General features: G+C 39.2%; 1 protein-coding gene across 2 annotated transcripts in view; it reads left to right on the forward strand.

Moving 5' to 3' along the window:
• Positions 1–24,036, forward strand: part of SLC26A7 (solute carrier family 26 member 7) — a 115,941-nt gene that overhangs the window by 15,999 nt on the left and 75,906 nt on the right. For both annotated transcript variants that reach the window (XM_032316448.1, XM_032316449.1), the window contains 2 exons: positions 12,206–12,316; positions 14,179–14,351. In XM_032316448.1, coding sequence (XP_032172339.1) covers positions 12,206–12,316; positions 14,179–14,351 — 284 coding nt within the window. The remainder of the gene's footprint in view (positions 1–12,205; positions 12,317–14,178; positions 14,352–24,036) is intronic.

Consider the following 24,036-nt stretch of genomic DNA (forward strand, 5'->3'; position numbering starts at 1 on the left):
ACCTAGTAGTTTACTTATAAATGGAAATAGTTTTTATTCTCTGCCTTAACAATAGATCTCACAATCTCATTGGAGTCCTAGATACAAAAGCTAGATAATTGTAATAATTTTGGTAGTATATAATTGAAGAATATACAGTTGCATTGTATGGCATGATCAAGTTTTGCTGGAGTAGGGTTGAGGTTTGTAGTTAAGGAAATTTTCAGGGGGAAACTATACTTTGGGTCTTGAAGGCTAAACTATAGTTTCCCAGGTAGTCCATAGATGAAGGGCACTACAGACAGGAGAAAAAAAAATATGAAAAGATAAGAAGAATAAAAGAACAGTTCATTTAAACAGTCATCAGTAATCTCATTCAGTGGGAGTTGTAGCTGGAGAGGATAGAAGGGCCCACACCACAGAAGGCTTCAGTAACATGGATAAAGTGTTTGGGCTTATTTTCCAAGGCGACGGAGAGCATTGATGGATCCTGAGGGATGCCAGCGTGTGACAAAGGTTTGTGTCACTGAATAATCACTCTGGCAGCAGCTTCTATAACATGTTTGGCAGAGGCAAGAGACTAGTTAGGAATGACTAGTTAGGAGAAATTCCCTTCAGGAAAGATTATATTCATAGGGTCGGATGGGATCATTCATCATTAGTTCATAGAACAAAAAAAGAAACCAGAAAGAAAGCAACTTTGGGGAACACTGACATTTCAGCGGCTGTGAACTAGCAAAGGGGAATGAGAAGTCACGGTCCCTGAGCATCATAGTGCCCCGGGAGTACTAGAGTACCAAGAAGAGTGTGGTTGACATGGTAAAATGTAGTTATGAAATGTAGAGTTCCCAGGACTTAAAGAATAAACCAATCATGTGAAATTTGATGGAACCCTGGAAAATATATATATTTTTAAAGATTTTATTTGTTTATTTGACAGACGGAGATCACAAGCAGGTAGAGAGGCAGGCAGAGAGAGAGAGAGGAGGAAGCAGGCTCCCCGCTGAGCAGAGAGCCCCATGCGGGGCTTGATCCCAGGACCCTGGGATCATGAGCCAAAGGCAGAGGCTTAACCCACTGAGCCACCCACTTGCCCCTGGAAAATATTTTTATTGATAAACTCAGATGTACCAAAACAAAATGCTTCACAACTCTTCAGGAATGAGGGCAACTTGTGGGAAAAAATTCTTTCTATTCTCAACCCCCACTTCAATTCTTACCTTTCAAAAAAACTTTCTGGGACTAGGGCTCCCATATTTCTCTGTCATCTCTGACCTTTTACCATACTGATCATTCTATAAACTGCACATGTAATTGTTTCAGGCAAGAACCTTATAGTTCATATCCCATGGTCCTTTCTATCTCTAATGAAACTGAAGGTGAATTTGGGTACACAGTAAAAGGTTTAAGTACTCACAGGATAACTATCGGAAAGATCTCAATTTTGAATTCTACATCTCTTGGTCAAGTTCTTTAGCTGCTCTAAGATTACTTGTTCCTGTATGTACAAGGGGAATACTAACACCTAGTACATAGAGTTACTTTGGGGACTAAATGAGAGATAATAAAGTACTCAGGACAGTATCTAGTACCAAAGAAGTGTTTAATAAATGCTGTTATTTTGTTGCTATGATTGCTGTCTTCTATTTCCCATGAGAACGTAAACTCCAGAAAAGCAGGGATTTTCACCTGGGTTGTTAGTTGCTGTACCTCAAGTGCATGGCCCCTTGTATGTGTTTCATTCAAGGTAGATGCCCTCCTATGCCTAGGTCCTATGCCTAGGTTTGAGTCCTGCTCCTTGGAGGTAAAAGAAAGGTAAGAAGATGGAAAATAATCAGTGTTGCCCACAGTCTTCCGAAACAATTAAGTTAGAGAAATTCTAGGCATCTTACAGAACAAGGGTGCCCTCCCAATTCTCCAGGATGGTACTTCAAGTCTTCCTTCCAGCTGTCACGGATACCAGTTGCTAGACAGATGTCCTTGAACATCTGCAGGTGCTCAGTATATGAATGTGCACGTCCTCTGTCTCTCTCCCACTTCTCTTTCCTTCCCTGTCTACCCAGTTAAAAAGCAGAAACAGAAATGAAAACAAATCCGAAAGGGAATGGGAAGAGGTGCCAAATAAGCAAATTAACATTTTAAGCTCATTGTATTGTTCTGTTTGGCTCTGGAGGCCTATGAGCCAGCACTTACATCCGTGACTGGGTCAGAGAACATTCTGAAGACTGTTTGTATCCGGTGGGTTCATGATCATTCTCATGTAGCTTGTTGTGTGTAAACTGGGGGCATTGCTGGAGGATGGCACTGGGCAGACAGGAGGCTCATTATTGCTCTGGTACAATTTGTGTGGCCAAGCCACTCCCATCTCTGAGGCTGCATTATGTGAGGCGGGAGTGCCAACCCTGGACTGTGGCTGTTTGCGCTGGTCTGCACAGACAAGGGCTCCTTGGTTTTGTCTGGAGCCAGGGATTAGCGAAGTGTGCTTTTCCTCTGCTCAAACAGGTCCCCATTTTCATGGGGCCTTACTGTTTGTTCTTAACACACTTAGCCACTTGAAACTGGTGAGCTAATGAAGCCCTCCCAGAAGTAGCTGGGCTATCTTTAAGGAGTAAATTAACCCTTTCTGAGCATGGGGGCTGTACAAGATCCATTTTTGAAATGACTTAAACCATTACAGCCTGAAAAGTGATATAATCTCACAGGCCTGGTCTGACGTTTACTTATATAATTATGTCACTAAAGTTCAAAGATTACTTCTTTTCTTCCCCCACCCTGAAAATTACAGTTTTGAATATAGTTAGGTAATAACTCTAGTATTAAATTATTAAAGGATGGAAGTGATCCAGAGAAAGTCCTTCATACTGACCCAGTTCAAGACAGGGAAACCAGAGACCACTGTTGCAGTCTCTTTCTCTTCCTAAGTAGTGGGTCTCAGCATCCCCATAATTACAGTAAGAAGAAGCAAAGAAATGGCATATGTTGCATATATTTGAGTTTATACTTGCACACTTGCCTCTGGTTCCTGTGATTCTTCATCGCCACAAAAATCAGACCCTTCCTTTATCACTTCTGCTTCTCCTTCCCTTCCTCTAGTACACAGTGTGTGTCCTCTCTGGCTTGTTATGCCCAGTGATAGCTTCATGGCCAGCCTTTACCAGTGCATCCTTAGGAACCCCTCTTCCTTAGGGAATAAAAATCCACACTTCCAAAATGTTCACAAGATATTCTCGCAACTCGTTCGTCTTTCTTAAAAGCTTGCGCTCTTGGGGAGCCTGGGTGGCTCAGTGGGTTAAAGCCTCTGCCTTAGGCTCACGTCATGATCCCAGGATCCTGGGATTGAGCCCCGCGTCCGACTCTCTGCTTGGTGGAGGGCCTGCTTCCTTCTCTCTCTCTCTGCCTGCCTCTCTGCCTGCTTGTGATCTCTCTCTGTCAAGTAAATTAATAAAATCTTTTAAAAAAATAAAAGCTTGCTCTCTGATGCAAGGGCATTACCCCCCCGGACACTCCTCTCACATGGAGGCTCATTGTCCTCCCTTTGCCCTTGGTAATTCACATACAAAACACATCATACTTGTATTGCCATGCTTACCATCCGTCCGCTTCAATACTGCCTCTCCCTTTGCTTGTGCTCCTTCCAGGGTCAGTTGTCTTCACATGGTCATGTATTTTTGCAGAATTTCCCAGGTGAGATATTTTAACAGAAGTTAATTAAGAACGCTGGCTCTTCCCAACTCAGCTTCCCTCGGGCCCTTCCTCTTCTGTCTGGTGGCATTGGCATGACTGCAGATATTTTTGGGATCTGGCTAAGATAAGGTTGCCACAAACGGCTGACACTGACAGAGATCAAATAACACTAATCGGACAGTAATATAACAAGAGCGTTATCAAGAAACTAGGTAATTAATGTCAGCAGTTCTCAAGTCATATTTAAATTTTCTGCACAAGAAAACTTGAAATGCCCTGAAATCTTACAGCTATCAAGAATCTCAAAAGAGGCTTTCTCAGTTTGACAGTTTGAATTACATGTGATCTTAGTAACTAGTTACATAGCTAAAATAAAAATTTCTAATCTATCAAGTAATAAAATACAAACTTAAATACACAACGGTGACTTTAGTCTGATTCTCCCCCCAGCTGGAGCCTGAGTCAGAGAGCTTCTGTGCAACTTTAAGGAATGCAAGCCCAGAGGGCCGGGGGAGGGACTGTTAGGGAGAAACAGTGGGGGCGAGAGATGCCTATAAGGGGGCTGGCTCTCTCCAAGGGTGTCACATGGCTCTGGCATGGGGGCCGTGCTCCCCAAGAAGGTATGGACTGCATCTGCAGACCATTTTTCAGTTGGGAGAAATGAGGAAAGTTGCATGCACTAGTTTTTTCTGTCACAGGTCAAAGACACACCCTTTGGGTTCTCCTCTGAGCTGACATGTGGGAGTCTGGGCATTAACAGAATCACAGAGCAGGTGTCAACAGAGAAACACCAGGGTGAGAAAAAGAGAAGCTGTCAAATTGCACCACATGAAGTCAGACAGCCCCCGCAGAGCTCTGAGAGACGGGCGAGGCCGAGAACACTTGAAATGATATATTAGAAATGTCTGATGTGCAAGAGGAAAGCCAGATTTATCTTCCTCCTCTTGATAGCAACTATCAGATGCTAAAAGTCGTCAGATGAAGAAGTGTTCAAAGAACATCCTAGCCTAAAATTATAAGGGGGAAAAAGAAGTATAGAGATATATCAGGCAGTTAATTAATACAAATAGTGTATTATTTTTTATGGCTATTTAGTCGTGGAGTTTGTCAGCTTTTTAGAATTTATAATTTAGCACGATTTCTCAGTGTAAATAAATACTCAACTTTGTAACTAAATTTATGTTGTAAATTTATCTTTTTTGGGCTCATAAAACTGACTGCCCAGGGGCGCCTGGATCGCTCAGTTGGTTAGGCATCCAATTTTTGATTCTGGCGTGGGTCAAAGTCTCAGGGTTGTGGGATCAAGCCCTGCACTGGGCTCTGCACTGGTCATGGAAGCTGCCTGGGATTCTCTCTCTCTTCCCTCCGCCCCTCTTCTCTCTCTCTCTCCCTCTCTAAAAACAACAACAACAAAAATCCCTGACTGCCCAAGGGACATGTGTATCCTATCTTAAAACTAATAAGAAAATAAACAAACTCTTCTTTCCTTCATCCCTGTCGCCATTTGGCCCCAAGCCTTTTTCTCTTCTCTTCACTAATAAGGCTTCTTGGGCGTTGGTTCATGTTTCCTGCCTCTCCTCCCTCAGGACCATTCCTTAAACTTCACTCCCCTGCCCCGGGGTCCTATGCCCCCTATTCCCCAGCAGTGCTGGGGAATAGGTCTTCAGTGGCTCTTCTGTTATCCAATTTAAAGGACATTTCTTTTTGTGTTTGTTTGTCTTTTTTGTTTTTGCTTTTTGTCTTATTTTTTATTAATTATTTTTATTAACATATAATGTATTATTTACCCCAGCGGTACAGGTCTGTGAATCGTCAGGTTTATACATTTCACAGCACTCACCATAGCACATACCTCCCCAATACCCAACCACCCTCTCCACACCCCCCTCCCCCCAGCAACCCTCAGTTTGTCTTGGGAGATTAAGAGTCTCTTATGGTTTGTCTCCCTCCTGATCCATCTTGTTTCACTTTTTTCCTTCCCTAACCCCCAACCCCCCACTCTGCCTCTCAAATTCCTTATATCAAGGAGGTCATATGATAATTGTCTTTCTCTGATTGACTTATTTCGCTCAGCATAATACCCTCTAGTTCCATCCAGGTTGCAAATGGCAAGATTTCATTTATCTTGATGGCTGCATAGTGTGTATGTGTGTGTGTGTGTGTGTGTGTGTGTGTGTGTGTACATATATATCTCACATCTTCTCTATCCATTCATCTGTTAATGGACATCTAGGCTTTTTCCATAGTTTGGCTATTGTGGACATTGCTGCTATAAACATTCGGGTACACATGTCCCTTCGGATCACTACATTTGTTTCTTTAGGGTAAATATAAATACCCAGTAGTGCTATTGCTGGGTTGTAGGGTAGCTCTATTTTCAACTTTTTTGAGGAAACTCCATCCTGTTTTCCAAAGTGGCTGCACCAGTTTGCATTCCCACCAGCAATGTAGGAGGTTTCCTACAACTTTTCATTTTATTTTTTAAGATTTTATTTATTTCAAAGGACATTTCTGTTCTTTGTCATGCATACTGTTTCTATGGAATTGCCACAGACTTCGGCCTTGGCTTCTTTATGCCCTTTTCTCTTAATTCTCTTCCTGTGCATCTGGCAGTTTCTTCACTCTTGGAATTTTGGTGTTAACCAGGCCTTCAGCCTTCTTATGCTGACCTGCCCGGTCTCTTCGGGCAGAAACCAGGATGTTAGCGGGCTCCTGTTACATCCACTTACATCCAGTCAGTCACCTTTGGCCCTGTGACATGTTCTAGGAAGAAAGTGCTCTGTGCTAAAGCCACAGGTCAGGGAACTGATTTGTTTTTTGACTGTGTGTAATGTGCCTTTATATGTGATGGAACTGTACTTTCTTTCTCTACTGCAACTACCTGGATATTGGCAGGAGCTCCCTAACTGTTATTCTTTCCACCAGTCTTGTGTGTCTTCCACATAACCCCCAGAATGATTGCTTAAAAAACAAATCTCATCACCTTGCTTCCATTAGAAAAAAATGTAATGACTTCTCTAATATTAAGGATAATATTAAGGTTGCTTTCAAAAGTCTCCATCAAAAATGCGTAAGTTGTATAGTTTTATAAACAATGTAAAATGTGAAAAAAGTTTCAAAGATGTGTAAAAAGATGTATAATCCTCTTTCTTGGATTTTTCCCTAAAAGTATTACATAAAAAATATATGCCTATAACCTGTTCGTCATGTCTAACAATGTATAATGGACATGTCTCCAGGTTAATGGATACGGGTCTAATTCATAGCTACATTATATTCCATAGTTCTGTTATACCGTAATTCATCTAATGGTCTCCAGATTGATGACTATTCCGTTCATTTCCATTAAGATGTGTAGTTGCTAGGCTGATTGCCAGGATTCAATGTTCTTATGTTCCTACTGTCCTGATGTCTTCATTCTAGATATTTCTACCACCTTCTCTGAGTCAGAAAATATCAGATTATTTTAAAACAGAGAAAGAGAGAGGGCTCAGTCAGTTAAGCATCTGCCTTCAGCTCAATTCATGACCTAGCCGCGCGTAGGGCTCCCTGCTCAGCGGGGAGCCTGCTTCTCGCTCTCCCTCTCTGCCCCTCCACCTGACTCCTGGTCTGCCTTTCTCTCCCAAATAAATAAATAAAATCTTTTAAAAATGCTATAAAAATAGAGAAAGAGAAAAGGAGAAGGTGGGGAGGAGAGAGACAGTGAGGGAAGAAGACAGGGAGGGAGAGCAGAACCGCACAAAACCTTTTTTCATTATGTAGCGTTTTTTCCTTTGTAACTGTTAACCTGGAAAAGTACTGCAGGATCACCTTGCCTTCCATTTCCTTTGTCCACACAAGCGGCCCTTTCATTTTCATGAAAAAGGCTAGTCATAAGAGTCTTAAGTCAGTGATTAAGGAATGCAGCACAGGATTGGCTCTTTCATTTCCTTTCTTTGAGTTTTATTGTTGGTGCTTTCTCTAAATTCCAAACACTTTCTCTTACCCTTCTGGGATTACTGGTGCTTAGTCCTCACTCTTTGGAATGAGAACTTGTAAGTGCTTCTATCTTTAGCAATTCTGGGCTTAGAATAAGTTCTGAAATGCACACAAAATTACTTTTGATCCTTAATATTCATGACATCACACTGCCACCACTTCCACTGCCAGCCCCTAGGCATTTATAAGAAATAATTAAGCTTTTGTTACTGGCTTTTACTCCTATGAAGTGGGGGTGTCATTTGGATAATGCTACAATTTATCAAGTGGCATGACTTAACCAGGATTAGAATCTCGGCTTTAGTTTTAAAATAAAACCAGGGGGCAGGGGGGTAGGTGAGAAACACCACCTTCCCCCCACACTCCCAGCTGAATAGATTATTAGCGTCTATCTCAAATCCTAGAGTTCCTCTATCTTATCCAAAGGCAACAATTCGTCTGTGGGCCCAAGCATCTAGAACTGAAAAGGAACGTTTGTTTTCTGCTTAGCAACTTAAATTGAATACAGTGCTTTAATGTGATTTTGAGAAATGAATATTTTTGAGATTGACCAAACTAAAAGCTTCCTGTTTTTGCAGAAGATAAGGGAAAGCTATCTATGCTTTTCTAAAGGGGCAGTCACAGCTCACAAATAAGGTGTGTTGATCATCCAGCAGGGGGCACCTTTTTCTAATTTGCATAGAGTGGGGAACGATCTAGCACCAGCTTCAGTTAGCAGCAGGCTGGGCGCCAAGGCTGGGGTCTTCCCATGAGCTGGTCAGCCTGGGTTCAGCCTTCTTGATATTTTTGTAAATATATTCTTTCTTGTATACTAGAAATTGGAGAGATTAATGAGACAGTTCAGTTATTACTTCATATAGAAACTCAATTCACAGAGCTTTTAAAGACTGACCACGGTTTTAGGGGGAATAGCTGCCTGACCTTAGCATAAACAGGTGAATCCCTAAGCCAGCAGAACATGGAGGCTCCAACAGAGTGGCTCTCTATGTCTAACCCCAGCACCTGATCCCCAACTTCCAACACATTACTTAATTTTTAGATGTGATCTTTTGCAATTTCAGGCTTCTTGGATTTTTCTGAATAATTGCTACCATGTAAATCCGGATAAAATGGCTGACAGAGAAATAAAAATCTGTATCTTCAAGTATCGAACATTGTCTTCTCTGTGATAAACAGTTCTCTTTCTCACCAGTAGTGACAGTGTGACTTTCTAGCCATTTCAACCAAGAGATTAGATCAGGAGCAGAGGCGGAGACTCAAGAGTGACCAACCAGCCTCTCCCTCATGGGTCAGGCACTGGTAGGGGAGCCATTTGCCTTGCAGCTGGCCTGGAGTTCAGGGGCAAGGGGAATGGCGGGAAATGTGTGACATCGTGCTCAGGGCCCCTCAAAGTCTGGTGGTGTTCACAAACCCTGAAGCTAGGGATGGTGTTGATGTGGGAATAAAGAGTCCATTCTGTTTCTGTACAAAACATGTTTTCTTAAATCCATCTTTCAGTCCTTCAGAAAGTGACCATTCTTTTGTGGTTACATCAGACTTGCCTTACCAATGTATGATTTTTGATCTTTAGAAATAATCACCCCTCTAAAGACCTTAAGCTTTGGGCTCTGTCCTCCAATCTCTCTTTCTCTCCCCTCTCTCTTTCCCCCTTGCTTCTCTTTCTTTCCTATCTGTTTCCTTTCCTTCTGTATCTCCTTCCTTTGCTGTTTCTTCCCTATCCCCCTTTGGCACCCTTTGGCCTGATATTTATTTTGTTTTTATTTCTTGATCCTTCTTTTTGTCCTCTTGCTTCTTTTCTAGTCTAAGTTAGATTAGGTAATACAGATATTTATTAGCATTTGCAGTATTTCTTCCCCAAATAGAATTAGAGAGTTGTAATCCTGTTCTTAATTTATTAAATACCCTGTTTCGTAAACTTGGAGAAGAGTATAGATAATTCTGGTAATTTGTAAGTGACTCAAACTAGTTAATATTTTCATCATTTTTGAAGTGTTTACCATATTTTAGCTGGGTGAATGCGCGTGTATGAAAATGTGTATGTGGCTTATTTTCTGACCCAGAATAATAAATGAATCAGACTTTACCCAGGCCCCTGTACATTTTGGAGGTGTGTGTGGGAGGACAGCTCGGGTTTTATGGTTCTGATTTGTGGAAAGAGTATTTTAAAGCACTGTTTATCTGTGTTCCCCCATTCCTCATTGCCGTCTTAGCAAAAAAGCAGATTCTGGCTGAGGGGGAAGGACACTGTTGCTCAAAGGGAAAGCTCAGTTTCGGTGTCAGATGAGAGGAAGGAAATGGCTACAACAGTATTTCTGTTTTTTTGAGGTTGTTTTTGTAGAATCTACTGAAGTAATATTTTACATTGGTTGAGAGAGCTCTTAAAGATTCGGATTAAACATGTTTTACATGATTATCCTGACTTCAATTTGATAAGAGTATGAAGTCTGAAGAAATTCTGTTTTTGAATGGATTTTGCTATCTATAGATATTGCAGGGGATTAAAGAAAGACAGGGAGAGAGAGGGAGAGGGAAACTGGAAAGAGGGAGAGGGAGAGAGAGAGAGAGAGAGAGAAAGGAATTAATAAAGCTGACAGATAAATAGTTGGCTGTTCACTAGGTAAGAGGTGAGGATCTCACTGCTTCTAGGTCTGTCTATACATTTTCTGTTGCAGATAGAATACAAACATAGCCAAATAAGGCAACTCTTAGCCTGTGGATATTTATCACATTTATCAAAATTTCATGCGCATGTAATTCATTCATCTTTTGTTAACGATGCTGTGTGCAATTTTCCTTTGCCCCCATCCTTGATTTAGTACATCTGGTTGATCTTCTGAAATGTGGGCCACATTTTTTCCTTACCTGGAAACATTCAGCATTCTGTCTCTTGATAGGTAATTTTTTCAGGTAACTCATTCTGAAAATGAAAGGGAAAAGTTATTTTCTAGCTTTCTGTGTGACTGATACAATGTACAATTTTTGTACAAAGTTGCATAAGCTATAAATGCCAGGAGGGGCTTTTTTTTGGGGGGAAGGGTGGGGTAACACTTAAAATAGTCCTTCCTAAATCCAGAATGCTGCCTCTTATCCTGCAGGTATGAAATTCTAGAGCAGAGTCTGCCACTGAACCATCTAGAATCACTTTTTATTTATTTTTACCAGACATTTAGGAATACATTGTAAGTAAATAGCAATACAGACTTTTTTAAGTTAAAAAAATTTTTTAAAGGTTATTTATTTATTCATTTGACAGAGGGAGACAGAGAGAGAGAGGGAACACAAACGGGGAGTGGGAGAAGGAGAAGCAGGCCTCCCGCCAAGCAGGGAGCACGATGTAGGGCTGGATCCCAGGACCCTGGGATTATGACCAGAGCTGAAGGCAGACATTTAATAAATGAGCCAGGTGCCCCCAGATGGGTTTTTAAAAATAAAGAAGGGATGGTCACTGGTAAACATTTTATATATTTTAATTAAAGCTGAAATGTCTTGTGGTGCTTGAAAAAAATATTTGATATATAACTACCGCTTATTTCTTTAAAAAATTTTTTAAACTTAATTTTAAAACACTGAAAGTTAAAGAGTAAATAAGTATTTATCCTAGAACCATAGGGTGAATAATGAATTAACCTCATATGCAGGTAATCTAGATTCTAATGCTACCTCCTTCCTCAAGTCCCTTTGTGCCTTCTAAAATGCATTATGTTCAATCAAATGCTTATCAATAAATTGTATAGACTTGGATGGATATGTCAGAACCTAGCTTAACTAGCCATGACTAGCAAGATCACTTTAATGAGCTCGTACTCACATGTATTTTGGTCACATGTAAACCACTAATGCTCATTTAGACACATCTAAGAAAAGTATCTATTTGTATATAACATATAAACTATATAGGCAGTGGTATCAATGAGGAATAAAAATGAACAGTTATGGGTTACTCCTTACCTACTCTTTGAATAAGCAACGTTGACTTTTTTTTTTTTTTTCACTCTAAGAAACTAGAGCTGAAATAGGTTGGGATCCAGGATGGGAAGTGCCTCAGTTCACACGTCACCCTGCTCCTGTGACACAGTCTGAGATCCGCCGGCCAGCGGCCAGCCAGGCAACCTTGAGTGTGTGTCCTTCTTGCCCCAGCTTTCCTGACCCTTGTCAGCAGTAATGCTGCTAGTCCTGCCTACCCCACAGATGCTACTGTGCCGATAAAATGATCCCCAAAAAACTGTAGAAATGCTTCTCGAAGTATGTGTGGAGATATTTTGCCTTAGGTTGGTATCACTTTTACCAGGAAGATTCTCTGGACCAGTCTTTTCTTATAGATGTCTCTGTAATCCAAGGAAAAGGTAGTGGTCTCAAAATAATGGTTTTTAGAACTGAAATTTAAATATGAACTAAATGAGGGAATTTCTAGTTACTTAGGATGGTAACTCTAGAATCTCATTGAGCGAGTGGAACAATTAAGTCGTAGTTCCTTTAGTCACTAAAATAAATATCCATTCTGCTTTGTAGTGGACTGTATCTTGGAGTTTTCAGAAGGTCCTAATTACCTGGGTCTGCTTGACAGGGTTGGCCTTTGCGATTCTTTCATCCGTGCATCCTGTGTTTGGTTTATACGGGTCTCTGTTTCCTGCCATCATTTATGCCATATTTGGAATGGGACGTCATGTTGCCACAGGTAATAATTTCTCTCTCTGTTTATGCTCCTCATGCTACTAATGGAAAGGACTCAGAAGTGCTCATTAGAGGGGTGCCTGGTGGCACATTTGGTTAAGCTGGCAACTCTTGGTTTCAGCTCAGGCTGTGATTCAAGGTCATGAGATCAAGCCCCACACTGGGGCTCCACACTGAGCACGGAGACTGCCTAAGACCCTTACTCCCTGCCCTCCATGCTTGTGCGAGTGCATACACACAATCTCGCATGCTAAGACAAATAAATAAATAATTTTTTAAAATGCTCGTTAGTTACTGATTACATTTCCAAAGCAGTTCTAACTTTACTTCTGAAAACCTCAGCAAATATTAGAACATGACATTTAACTCTCTGTGCCTCACTCAATATGTACTGTGACTTATTGCTATATTATTATGTAATCAAGATTATTTTAAAAATTCTTTGCATTTTTAAGTTGCAAAAAGGTCATAAGAGAAGGGCATACATTCTGAATTTACAGTGAAATGAGAGAAGGTAAGCTCTTTAAGGAAAGAAAAAACTATTGAATTTATTTACTCAAATGTTAAAAAACATTTTTTATGTAATTGATACTTAGACTCAATGATCTTTTAGGTTTCGTCCAAGCTAGATTCCATAATGCCCTTTGTTCATTTTTTTTTTTAATTTTTTAATTATGTTCAGTTAGCCACTGTGTCAGAGAATGGGTGGAAGACATGAATAGACACTTCTCCGAAGAAGACATACAAATGGCTAATAGACATATAATGCCCTTTAATTAGTATATCTCTTACCTTGGCAATCTCTGCCTTACTAAATAAAATGTGAACTATCACAAATAATCTGATAATAGAACAAACTGGTTAAAAGCTTGGTTGTAGAGTGAGATGGTTCTGAGTATATGTCTTATTTGTTGTTTGCTATCTGCATGACCTTGGACATCATTTCAAAGGCTTATTTGCTGCTTTCTGGATAGTGAAATAAAAAAAATTAATATGACTATAATTAGAATCAGATGAGATAATTAATGTATAGTGTCTAATTTAGTACTTGCTACATAAGAGTTAGTAAGTTATTATTATTACAGAAATGATACCTTAATCTTAAATATTAAGGTAATAATGATAAAAATACTTTTAACTAGAAATATTCATAGAGGCATTTCTATTTGTTTTGTGTGCTTAAGATCTCAGCCTGTAAGTATGTGTCTATTTCTTCACTGGTCAGTTTGTGTCACTGACTGCGTTGGTTTCCTATTTCCAATATAATAAGTTACCAGGAGTTTAGTGGCTTGAAACACGATAAATTTATTATCCTATAGTTTTGGAAGTCAGAAGTCTGAAATGAGTTGCATGGAGCTAATACTGAAGGGGAAGAGTTCACAGTTAACCACTGAGCCTAGTGAGGTTTTCACAATCATCATCTCATTTATGTTTCCCCCAAGCCCTGAAAGGTAGGTATTATCATCTGCAGTTTACGGGTGAAGTAATGGAGAGTCAGGGTCATGCACTTTAAGTCACATTATTGATAAATAGAGGATTTGCATGCAAGCCTCAACTGTGATCTTAACCCCTGTCCTGAGGATACTCTGTGCAGGTCTGCAGAGTGGTGGGAAAATGTACATAGGGTCTGGGAAGAGCAAGGAGCTGGGTGTGGTCATATGTTGAAGGACTGTGTGTATCTGTAGGAAAGTTTCTGCTTCCTCCGTGGAGTGGAGTGAAGGGTGGAGGAGTCAGGGTGCTGAAAAGAGTGTTTCCAATAGATCTGTTTAGTTTTACACCATGTGCTCAACTTCAGTGGTGGAATCCAACCGTTATTCTTGAGTCCATTACTAACAGAAGATTACCCCCACCCCCACCCCCTCTTAGGCACCTTCGCCTTGACATCCTTAATATCAGCCAACGCAGTGGAACGGCTTGTCCCTCTGAGCAGCCAGAACTTGACCACACAGAGTAACACAAGCACACTGGGTTTGTCAGAATTCGAGCTGCAAAGGATTGGTGTTGCCGCAGCTGTTTCCTTCTTGGGAGGTGTGATTCAGGTAAGTGGTACTGAGACTTGGGAATGAAGAAAGGGAAACTGGAAGGAATGGCAGTTGGTGCTTTGTTTTTATTCCTATTCGTGTCTTTGTCTCTATAGAGGGATGAAGATTTTATCGATGTGTTTTATCTTTATGGAAACACTGCTAAGTGCCAGTTGAATAAATGAATCAGCATCAAGAAATCAGAGTTACAGAGAAGCAGTTTTTGAGTCTTCAGGAATGAGCTTCCTTGGGCACCTGCGTGATTCAGTGGGTTAAGCCTCTGCCTCCGGCGCAGGTCATGATCTCAGGGGCCTGGGCTCGAGTCCCGCATCAGGCTCTCTGCTCTGCTCAGCAGGGAGTCTGCTTCCCCTTCTCTCTCTGTCTGCCTCTCTGCCTACTTGTGATTTCTGCCTGTCAAAAAAAAAAAAAAAAAGAAAGGAAGAAAGAAAAAAAAGAAGGCACTTTCTAAAAAACATTTTACAAAATGGAATGGGCTTCCTTTTACGGCAGTGAGGCAGTCCTTGCGTTCATACAGTGACTGGATCATCACTGTAGGATAGGGTAGGAGAAGTTCCTACAATGGGAAGAGTCATGACTAGATTTCTCAGGTCCTTCCCAATTTTCAGAGTTTATGATGTTACTGCCTCCAGCATTAACGACTGGTATTTCCTTTGTGCCAAAGACTGGCCAGCATGAGGTCTTCTGTCTCAGATCTGCACCCGACTCTGCCCCTTTCAGCATCAGGCAGCTGTTCTGTTGCCTGGTCTGCTCCAGTCTTTCTGCTTCTTCAAAGGAGCGGACTATGTAATTTGCGGTTTCTAATCGGTCATCAGAATCAGACAGAAGTGACTATAAAGTAAATGTAGGATAGTGCTATTAGACACGGAATTTATCTGATGGCCATTTTGGCTTAGTCTTCTGTGTTATAATGAGTTGTATGTACATAAACTTCCTGGGTAACTATCTTCTGCGTTGGTAGAGGCTCTGTTCTACAGTGCAATGTTATTTACTAGGTCAAAGACAGTGTAAAGGCCAAGAAGGGAGAAAAAGAGTTGTTGATTGCCTGGACTTGGAAGGTTAGAAGAAAAGATGTGATCGAGAGGGAAGGAGACAGAAATTGTATTGCTTTCTAATGAGGTAAAAAGGGTGGGAGAATTTAGGATATAAGACCAATACTAACTCAATTCTTCCCAGTTCCTTAGAGAGTAGACCATGTGAGGGGCAGTTTTGCCTAGGAGACTACTGGACTAGAAGGCCAGTGGGTGTCGTGTGCAGTGATGGTGTGCTTTCAGACTGGTTGCCTGAGTGCCCTGTAAACTTCGTTTTTTTTTTTTTCAAATGTGGTTGATGTGCGTGTATTCTGAGACTTGCATAAGCAAGCTTAGTGGGCTCTTCTTCCTTGACTGGCCACTGTGAGACCCTCTGATGGACCTGTGATCTGTGTCCACCTCAGAAATAATCAGCCATGTGAACTGGTGATTCAAAAAGGGTATGTTGCCATAGATTTGGTCTACATTTTCCTTAATCTCTGCTCATTTAAAATAAACTAAAAATCTCTGTATTAACACAGCAAAAGTAACATCACTTCTTCTGGTCCCACTAACTACCATTCACATCTCTCTTTGAATTTATGAATTTTACTAGGTTTGGACTTTTTCTTATTCTTTTAAGCATGGAACAACTAGTTTTAGGTGGATATTAGTATTTTGAAAAATCCAAGAGGGTATATAACTAACAGTAAGACCCAATAATCTTCGGCTTTGTCTCATTTTAGCCATTTTCCATAGTTTAAAACAATCATCAGATATTTTGTTATCATCTGTCATATTTAGATTAAGAATCTAAATGATAATAAAATATAAAAGTAAAAGCCAGGATTCTAACAACTTAAAAAATATAAGTCTCATTTCTCAGAATGAAAGTCCCGAGAATCATGAGAGTAAAGCAGGATATTATTAAAGAGAATAAAAATAACTTGGTTTTCATGGACTTTTATTACATGTAAAATCTGATCCAGAGAGTCGCATGTTTTGTCTTAGAAGTTCATCAAACATCTGCTTTCTTTTGTCTTTTCGCTCTGATCCTGGATATGTGACCTATGTTTCAGCCAATTTTTGAACAGATGGCTGGACTCTATTTGACCTCCAAACTCATCTGTCCATTGTGAACCAGAACCCTAGGGTCTGCTGGATCTGTTGGATCCAGCTTTTCGGTCATTTTTCTTTTCCTCCTTCAGATCTGAAACCTCCTGAATATGAAGGCAGTCCCAGGGTTTCCAGCTTCTATGAACACAGTGTTTGTTTGTTTACCTTGCTTTGTTTATTTTTAATTCCGACTGACAGAACTATTTATTTATTTGACAGAGAGACAGAGAGAGATCACAAGTAGACAGAGAGACAGGCAGAGAGAGGGGGGGAAGCAGGCTCCCTGCTGAGCAGAGAGCCTGATGTGGGGCTCAGTCTCAGGACCCTGAGATCATGACCTGAGCCGAAGGCAGAGGCTTAACCCACTGAGCCACCCAGGCGCCCTGATGGAACTATTTAGGTTAATAAAATTATATATTAGGGTGTTTGAAACAGTCACCTCCAATCTGGTTGACAGATTGTGGATTAGCTGGAAATGCTTTCCACTGGAAGTAACGGAGAACCTTACTACCGGAGGCTTACTTATACAGACATTCATTGCATTTTGTGTTACAAGAGGTCATGACAGACCTCAGGTTCATCAGTGTTGGGCAAAGCATTCAATTGATGAACTGATCTGCCTTTTTCATTAGATAATAAGGTCTCTGTGACTTAGTGCTTTTTCCTTTTTTGACTTCTCTTCTGGTAGTTCATCAATAACTTTTTCCCCTAAATTGTTGCTTCTATTTATCTAACTTCCTTTCCCATGCAACTGTTTCTCTACTTCATTACTGGACTTACATTCTTTAACATTGTGTTAATGATTTTAGTATGTCTTTCTCTTCAATTTTTAGAAGAAACTATGGCAAAAAATAATGAAGAGATTAGAATTAAGTTGTATACTTACAGCAAACTGTTTCTATACCATAAGATTTCTGATTTTGAGATTGCTTCTTTTTTTGCCTTTCTTTCAGCTTTCTGTACATCTGTAATATTTTGGTTTGTTTTCTACATAAGACATTATGTGGAACACAAGGTTTTTGCGGTTACAGTAGCTTTATCTGTTTTCCCGTTTTCATAGTACGTAGCCTAGCATTCCACACATGGTAAATTCGCAGAAGATTTAGTGAATTAAAAAATAAACTATTCAGGGCGCCTGGGTGACTCAGTGGGTTAAGCTGCTGCCTTCGGCTCAGGTCATGATCTCAGGGTTTTGGGATCGTGTCCAGCATCGGGCTCTCTGCTCAGCAGGGAGCCTGCTTCCCTCCCTCTCTCTCTGCCTGCCTCTCCATCTACTTGTGATTTCTGTCAAATAAATAAATAAAATCTTAAAAAATAAATAAATAAACTATTCAGAATCTGAAAATCCAGAAACAGCAGACATCATGCCAGGTAATAATTTTGTGATTTTTAAAGGAATTGAATCTGACATTTGTTGACTTAATTATTATAACACGAGGAGACTGAAAAAAGGTACATCAGAGAACTGTCATTCTCCCCAGCCCACCCCCAGTCTCCCTCTCCTTTCTGCTCTGTTCTCACCCACCTCCTCTGGGTGAGCTGTCTCCTTCATTTCTGGTTGATACTTTTGCAGAATGAGTGTTTTCTTATTTACCCTGCTTTCTGACATGAAAGTTAGCGTTCTTTTGTGTCTGACTTTCTTTGCTTAACAGTAAAATATCCCAGAAATCATTCCATGTCAGCTCCTAGAAACACCCCTCATGCTTTTTTATTGCTGCATTGTGCTGGGTTGTGTGGCTATGTCATTATTTATTCAACATATCTCTTATATTTGGGCATTTAAGTTAATTCCAACATTTTGCATTTGTAAACAATGCTACTATGTATGTGCATATGTATTTTCATATTGTTAGGGGTGTCTGGTCAGGGTGAATTCCTAAAATGGGATTACACCATCAAAAGGTCAATGCATAGGTAGTTTTGTTGATATTTTCAAATTCCCTTCCAAAAGAGTTGTTGCAATTTGCATTCCCCACAGAAATAAATGGGAGCACCCTCAGCTTCACAACAGAATGTGTTGTCAGACTTTTAAGTTTTAATCAATCAGGTAAGTAAGAAATCATATTCAAGAATAGTTTGCATTTCTTAAATTGTAAGTGATGGCAAATGATGACATCTTTGCATATGTTTAAGACTCTTTTATATCCATTTTGTGGATTATATTTTTTGTTCATATATATTTCTAATTTTTCTGTTAAGGTTTTGGTCCTTTTTCCCTCAAATTTTAAAAGCTCTTTATATAATATGGATATTAGCCTTTCATCTATGATATATGCTTCAAGTGTCTTAGTCTAATTAGACATGCAAGTTATTTGACCATGCAATTGAAGAAATTTATGTAGATTTATTAATCATTTTTTTGATTGCCCCTGGACTTTGCCAATATTAGAAAGCTTTCCTTTACACTAAGTGTATAGAGACATTCAGCATATTTTTAAAAATTTATTTTTTAAAATTATTTTCTATATGCATTTTTAAAAATATTTACTTTCCTGATCAGTATGGAGTTTATTCTTATGTGTGTGGGAGATAAGAATATAATGGTATTCTTGGGGCACCTGGGTGGCTCAGTGGGTTAAAGCTTCTGCCTTCGGCTTGGGTCATGGTCCCAGAGTCCTGGAATCGAGCCCCGCATCGAGTTCTCTGCTCTGCAGGGAGCCTTCTTTCCCCTCTCTCTCCTTCTGTCTCTCTGCCTACTTGTGATCTCTCTCTCTCTGTCAAATAAATTAATAAAATCTTAAAAAAAAAAAAAAGAATATAATGGTATTCTTTTTCTAAGTGGTTGCCCAGTTGGTCCAGCGACATTGATTATAAAGTTCACCTTTGCTTCTGTGATTTATGATGCCACCTTTACTGTTTCCACATTTACTTAGATCTGATCTATTCTATTCTATTCCATTCTATTCTGCTGGTCTGTAAATAGCACTCTGTGTTAATTATGGAGTCTTATAGTATGGTTTAATCTGGTAGGACTGGTCCACCTTTGTAGGTTTTATATTTTAGCGTGTTTTTGCCTAATTCCTGCATGTTTGTTCTTTCTTCTGAACTCTAGCATCAACTTGTCTAGCTCCATTAAAAAAAAAACCAACTTGCTGATATTTTAGTGGGATTGTGTTTAATTGGCATCTTTATGCCATGGTGTTATCTTATCCCAAAACATATAGTTTTGTTCAAGTCTACTTTTGTTAGAATTTCAAGTCTTTCAGGAGTGTTTCCTCTTACACATTTTGCACATTTATTCCTAAGTATTTCATCATTTTTGTTGCTGTTATACATGGAACTTTCTTTACCATTATGTCCCCCAGCTGGCTATTGCTTCTGTCTATAAAAGCTATTGATTTTTCCCCACTCATTTCTTTATTTAACAAAGGTATCTGTTAAGATGCTGCAGAAAATATAATTCATACACAAAAGTGGTTTAAAAGATGGAGGTTAGTGTTTCATATGACAAGAATTCTGGTAGTATCAGGGTTCCTGGTTGGTTAATTCAGTAACTATAATTGTGTCTATAGCCTATATATTTTAATAGCTTCCTGCTATGCCATCCTTGGCTGGTTGCTTTTCTTCCTGGGTGACCCCTCAGTCCATGACTGCATGGTTTCAAAATGCTGCCGTCATGTCAGGCACCACGTCCTCATATAATCACATCTAGACTCAGAAAAATGGCAGTCTCTCCTTGTGCATCTCTTTGTCAGGAATAAAAGCTCACCCCAGAAAGTCCCTGGTGGACTTCTCCTGCTTGAAAGTATCACATGCCCATTCTTAAGTGAATTGCAAGTGGGGTGGGGGATGATATCACCATAATTGTCATAGACTAATTAAAATTCACCTCTGGGATGTAGAACTCTGGGAGTTCAAGGAACTCCTTCCTTGAATACCTCACAAAAAGAAAAAGGAACAAATTGGGATTCTGCTAGTGATAAAGAATGGGATAGTTACTAGAAGATTAAATATCAGTGCCAGACATGGAAGAATTTTCTGGAACTCTACACTAGCCAGCTATCTGCTAGACATAGGGAAAACTGGAATGAGAGAACAGGCTCAGGTCACTTTTCATAGAAGATATAGTCTAGTAGGTAGAGGGGTAACCAAACAAGTCATAATCGAGAAGAAAATACTATTATTCTAGTACTGTGTATATGTACATATGCAGTGCTTAGGTCTATTCATTATATATCCGAAAACCTTATCGAATTGTTATTTTTTTGTTTTTTTGCTTTTTTACTATTTAAATGTTTTATTAATTATTGATTTTTCAGTATTTCCTAGAGGTACTTTTACTTTTTACAAATTAATATAACTCATGATTTCTTTTATTCAATTGCATTACATGGTATCTCTGCTATAATGGTAAATAATAGTAGAAACAACAAGGTTTTTTTTTTTTTTCCTTTTCTTGAACTTGCTCAAAAGGCCATTAGCATCTCCTTTAAGATGCTAACCTTGAGAATAGAGTATTAAATTTACCATGTTAAGAAATTACTACTGTTTTATATTTTTTGTGTATTTAATAGAAATTAGAAAAAGGGCTGAATATTGCTGTAGGCTTTTTCAGCATCTATAGGGATAATCATGTGATTTTTCTCCCTCTGAAATCTATTATATGTTATACTCTATTAATGGATTTCCTAACATTGAACCAACCTTAAATCGCTCAAACGACTCCCACTTGGTCATGGTGTGTTTTAGTCTTAATGTAGTCATGGATTCTGTTTATCATTTTTTTTTTAAAGATTTTATTTATTTATTTGAGAGAGACAGAGAGAGAACATGAGTGGGGGAAGGGCATAGGGAGAAGGAGAAGCAGACCCCCAGTGATAGCAGAGTCAGATGCAGGCTGGACATGAGGCTCAGTCCCATGACTCTGAAGATCATGACCTGAGCCAAAGGCAGATGCTTAACTGAGTGAGCCACCAGGCATCCCTGGGGGGTAATTTCTTGATAACGTTCTGTATTCTTCTATAAAGTTGTCATGTGTAGCACTCTGTCTCCAATATGGTCAAATTTGATACTGTGTTTTTCCCTAGAATATTGTCCTTTTTATCTAGCTTTTCAAATTTACTGGTAGGTAGGTCTTTGATTTCTCATGATTTTTAAACAGTTTCTTGTTTCAATGTTTTCTGCTTTAACATTTTCTAGTTTTGTATTTATACTTCACTCTGTTTTTTTCTTGATTAAATTAGCTAGTGGTTTGTCTACTTCAATTCTTTATTTAAAAACAAAACAAAACAAAACTAGGATTTTGGGAGCGCCTGGGTGGCTCAGTGGGTTAAGCCTCTGCCTTTAGCTCAGGTCATGGGCTCAGGGTCCTGGGATTGAGCCCTACATTTGGCTCTCTGCTCAGCAGGGTGCCTGCTTCCCCCTCCCTCTCTCTCTGCCTTCTTCTCTGCCTACTTGTGATCTCTCTCTCTGTGTCAAATAAATAAATAAAATCTTAAAAAAAATTTCTAAAAAAACTGGGATTTTGAAACAGTATGTCTAATTTTTTTTTCTGTTGCTACCTCTGCTTTTAATTTTGTTTCCTTTCTTTTGCTATTTTTTTAGTTTATTTATTCTTTTTCTAGTTTTTTAGTTGGGAATTCCATCATTTATTATAATTTTAAGATTTTTATTGACAAATGCATTTAGTGCATTTAGTGAATTTTCTCTTGCTCTTTGCTTGAAATGTTTTCTGTACATTCTGATAGCTTTTAACTGTCAATGTTTTTTTTTTTAGAAATTCAGTACATTCAGTTTATATTTCCCTTTTACCCAGCAATTATTTAGGGAAAGGTTTTAGATTTCTAAACAAATGGACCTTTTTGGTTTTTGCCAATAATTTTCTGGTGTTATTACATTGTGGTCAGAGAGAGCTGTTTGTAATAGCTTTACACTTTCTAATTTACTGATGTTTTCCGTGTAACTAATATATGATCAATTTTTGTGAATGTTTCATGAGCACTTGGGGAGAAGAAGGTATAGTCTCTTAGTGTATAGCTATAAGCTCTGCCTTTTTGATTTGTTACCAAGTTTTCAATATTCTTATTCATTTTTTGTCTACTTAGTCTTTCTTGCACTGAGAATGATGCATTCCTTACTGTAGGCTGCTTTCACTACAATAAACAGACTTGCCTTTTAGCAGTTTGATTACCTTTTAGGTAAACTGTTTTTGTGTACATCTTAAACATAAATGCTTTCAAACATCTCTTATTCATTGTCATTCAGGCAAAGAAGTGATTCCTGTTTCTCTTCTTCCTTACCATTTTTTTTAACCATTTCTCTACTCTCTTACCATTTTTTTTTTAACATTGCTAGTATGAACTACACTTTTACAACCACAATAATGTAATATGATGCTTTCTATATTGTTGATTAGATTATGGGCCCTTTAAAAACTGCTTTATTGAGGTGTAATTGCTTCACATAAATTCCACACATTTAGAGTGTGTAATTTGATGTTTTGACATATGTACAAAGCCAGCACCGCAATCAAGAGAGTGAAATTATCTGCGACTCCCCTAAATTTTTCCTTGACATTTGACCTTCTCACTGCTTTAGAACCCCCACCTCCCATCAACCAGGAATCACTGTAGATTAGTTTGCATTTTCTAGAGTTTCATAAAAACGTATTCAGTGTATTATTTTTGCCTGGCTTCTTCCCCTCTGTGTAATTTCATTGTTGTTGATTTAGTAGTTTTTTGGTAATGGTTTTGTAACATAGCAAGGACCTCTGTGATTAGAACTTATGCAGTATCTGATTGTAACTGAACTTTCTGGTCAGGGAATCTTTTTGTTTCCCCTTGTACCATCTCTTTCTAAGGTACATTAAGTGTCTCATTTTGCAGAGGAAGTGTTTCTGTTGTAACTGATGCAATTTTGTGCTATTCGTGTTACTCTCCAAAAATAAAAAAATAAAAAAGAAACACTTCTAGCCCAAAAACAGTAGCAGCCAATAGAGCAATTGCTTGCTCACTCACAGCAATGAGGTGTTAATTTCAAGGCAAGGTGGAACCTTTTAAAATGTCAGTATCAGTAAGCATTTCTGTTGAGGAAACAAACACTCCATAAAAGTTAAGGCACTTTTAAAAACCATTGTTCTCTTCTGCCTGTAGCTTTTATTATTCTCATGTTGGGCATCTTGCCCATTCCTTTTTCCAAGAACTGAGAGGGGTCTAGGATTGTCCCCTGCACATTTACTTCTGGAAGTTTTCCCGAGCTCTGCTTTTCTGAAGCAACTATGGCACAAGATTTCTGCCCTGGAGGACATGGGGATATACAGCTCCTTTGTTTGACAGTTGCACAAGCATGGCGTGACACAGGTGGGGGTGTTCAATGGCGCAAAGCCTTATATTATTGAACTGCTGCATTCTGGAAACACACAGGCTTACATCTTCAAGAATGATAGAAACCAACTGCAGACCCAAATAGGAGATTTTCATTTACTTTTGGTTTAGTACTGAACATTTTTTAGGTGTATTAAATAATGAGATCATGAATATAGAAAGATTTAAGATCTAGACTAGTTTAACCTGCCTATTCAGCACATCCTATATTCTGCTTCCTGAAAAATCATTGCCTTC

This window comes from Mustela erminea, chromosome 16 (assembly GCF_009829155.1).
Source record: "Mustela erminea isolate mMusErm1 chromosome 16, mMusErm1.Pri, whole genome shotgun sequence".
In the NCBI taxonomy this organism is placed as follows: domain Eukaryota; kingdom Metazoa; phylum Chordata; class Mammalia; order Carnivora; family Mustelidae; genus Mustela; species Mustela erminea.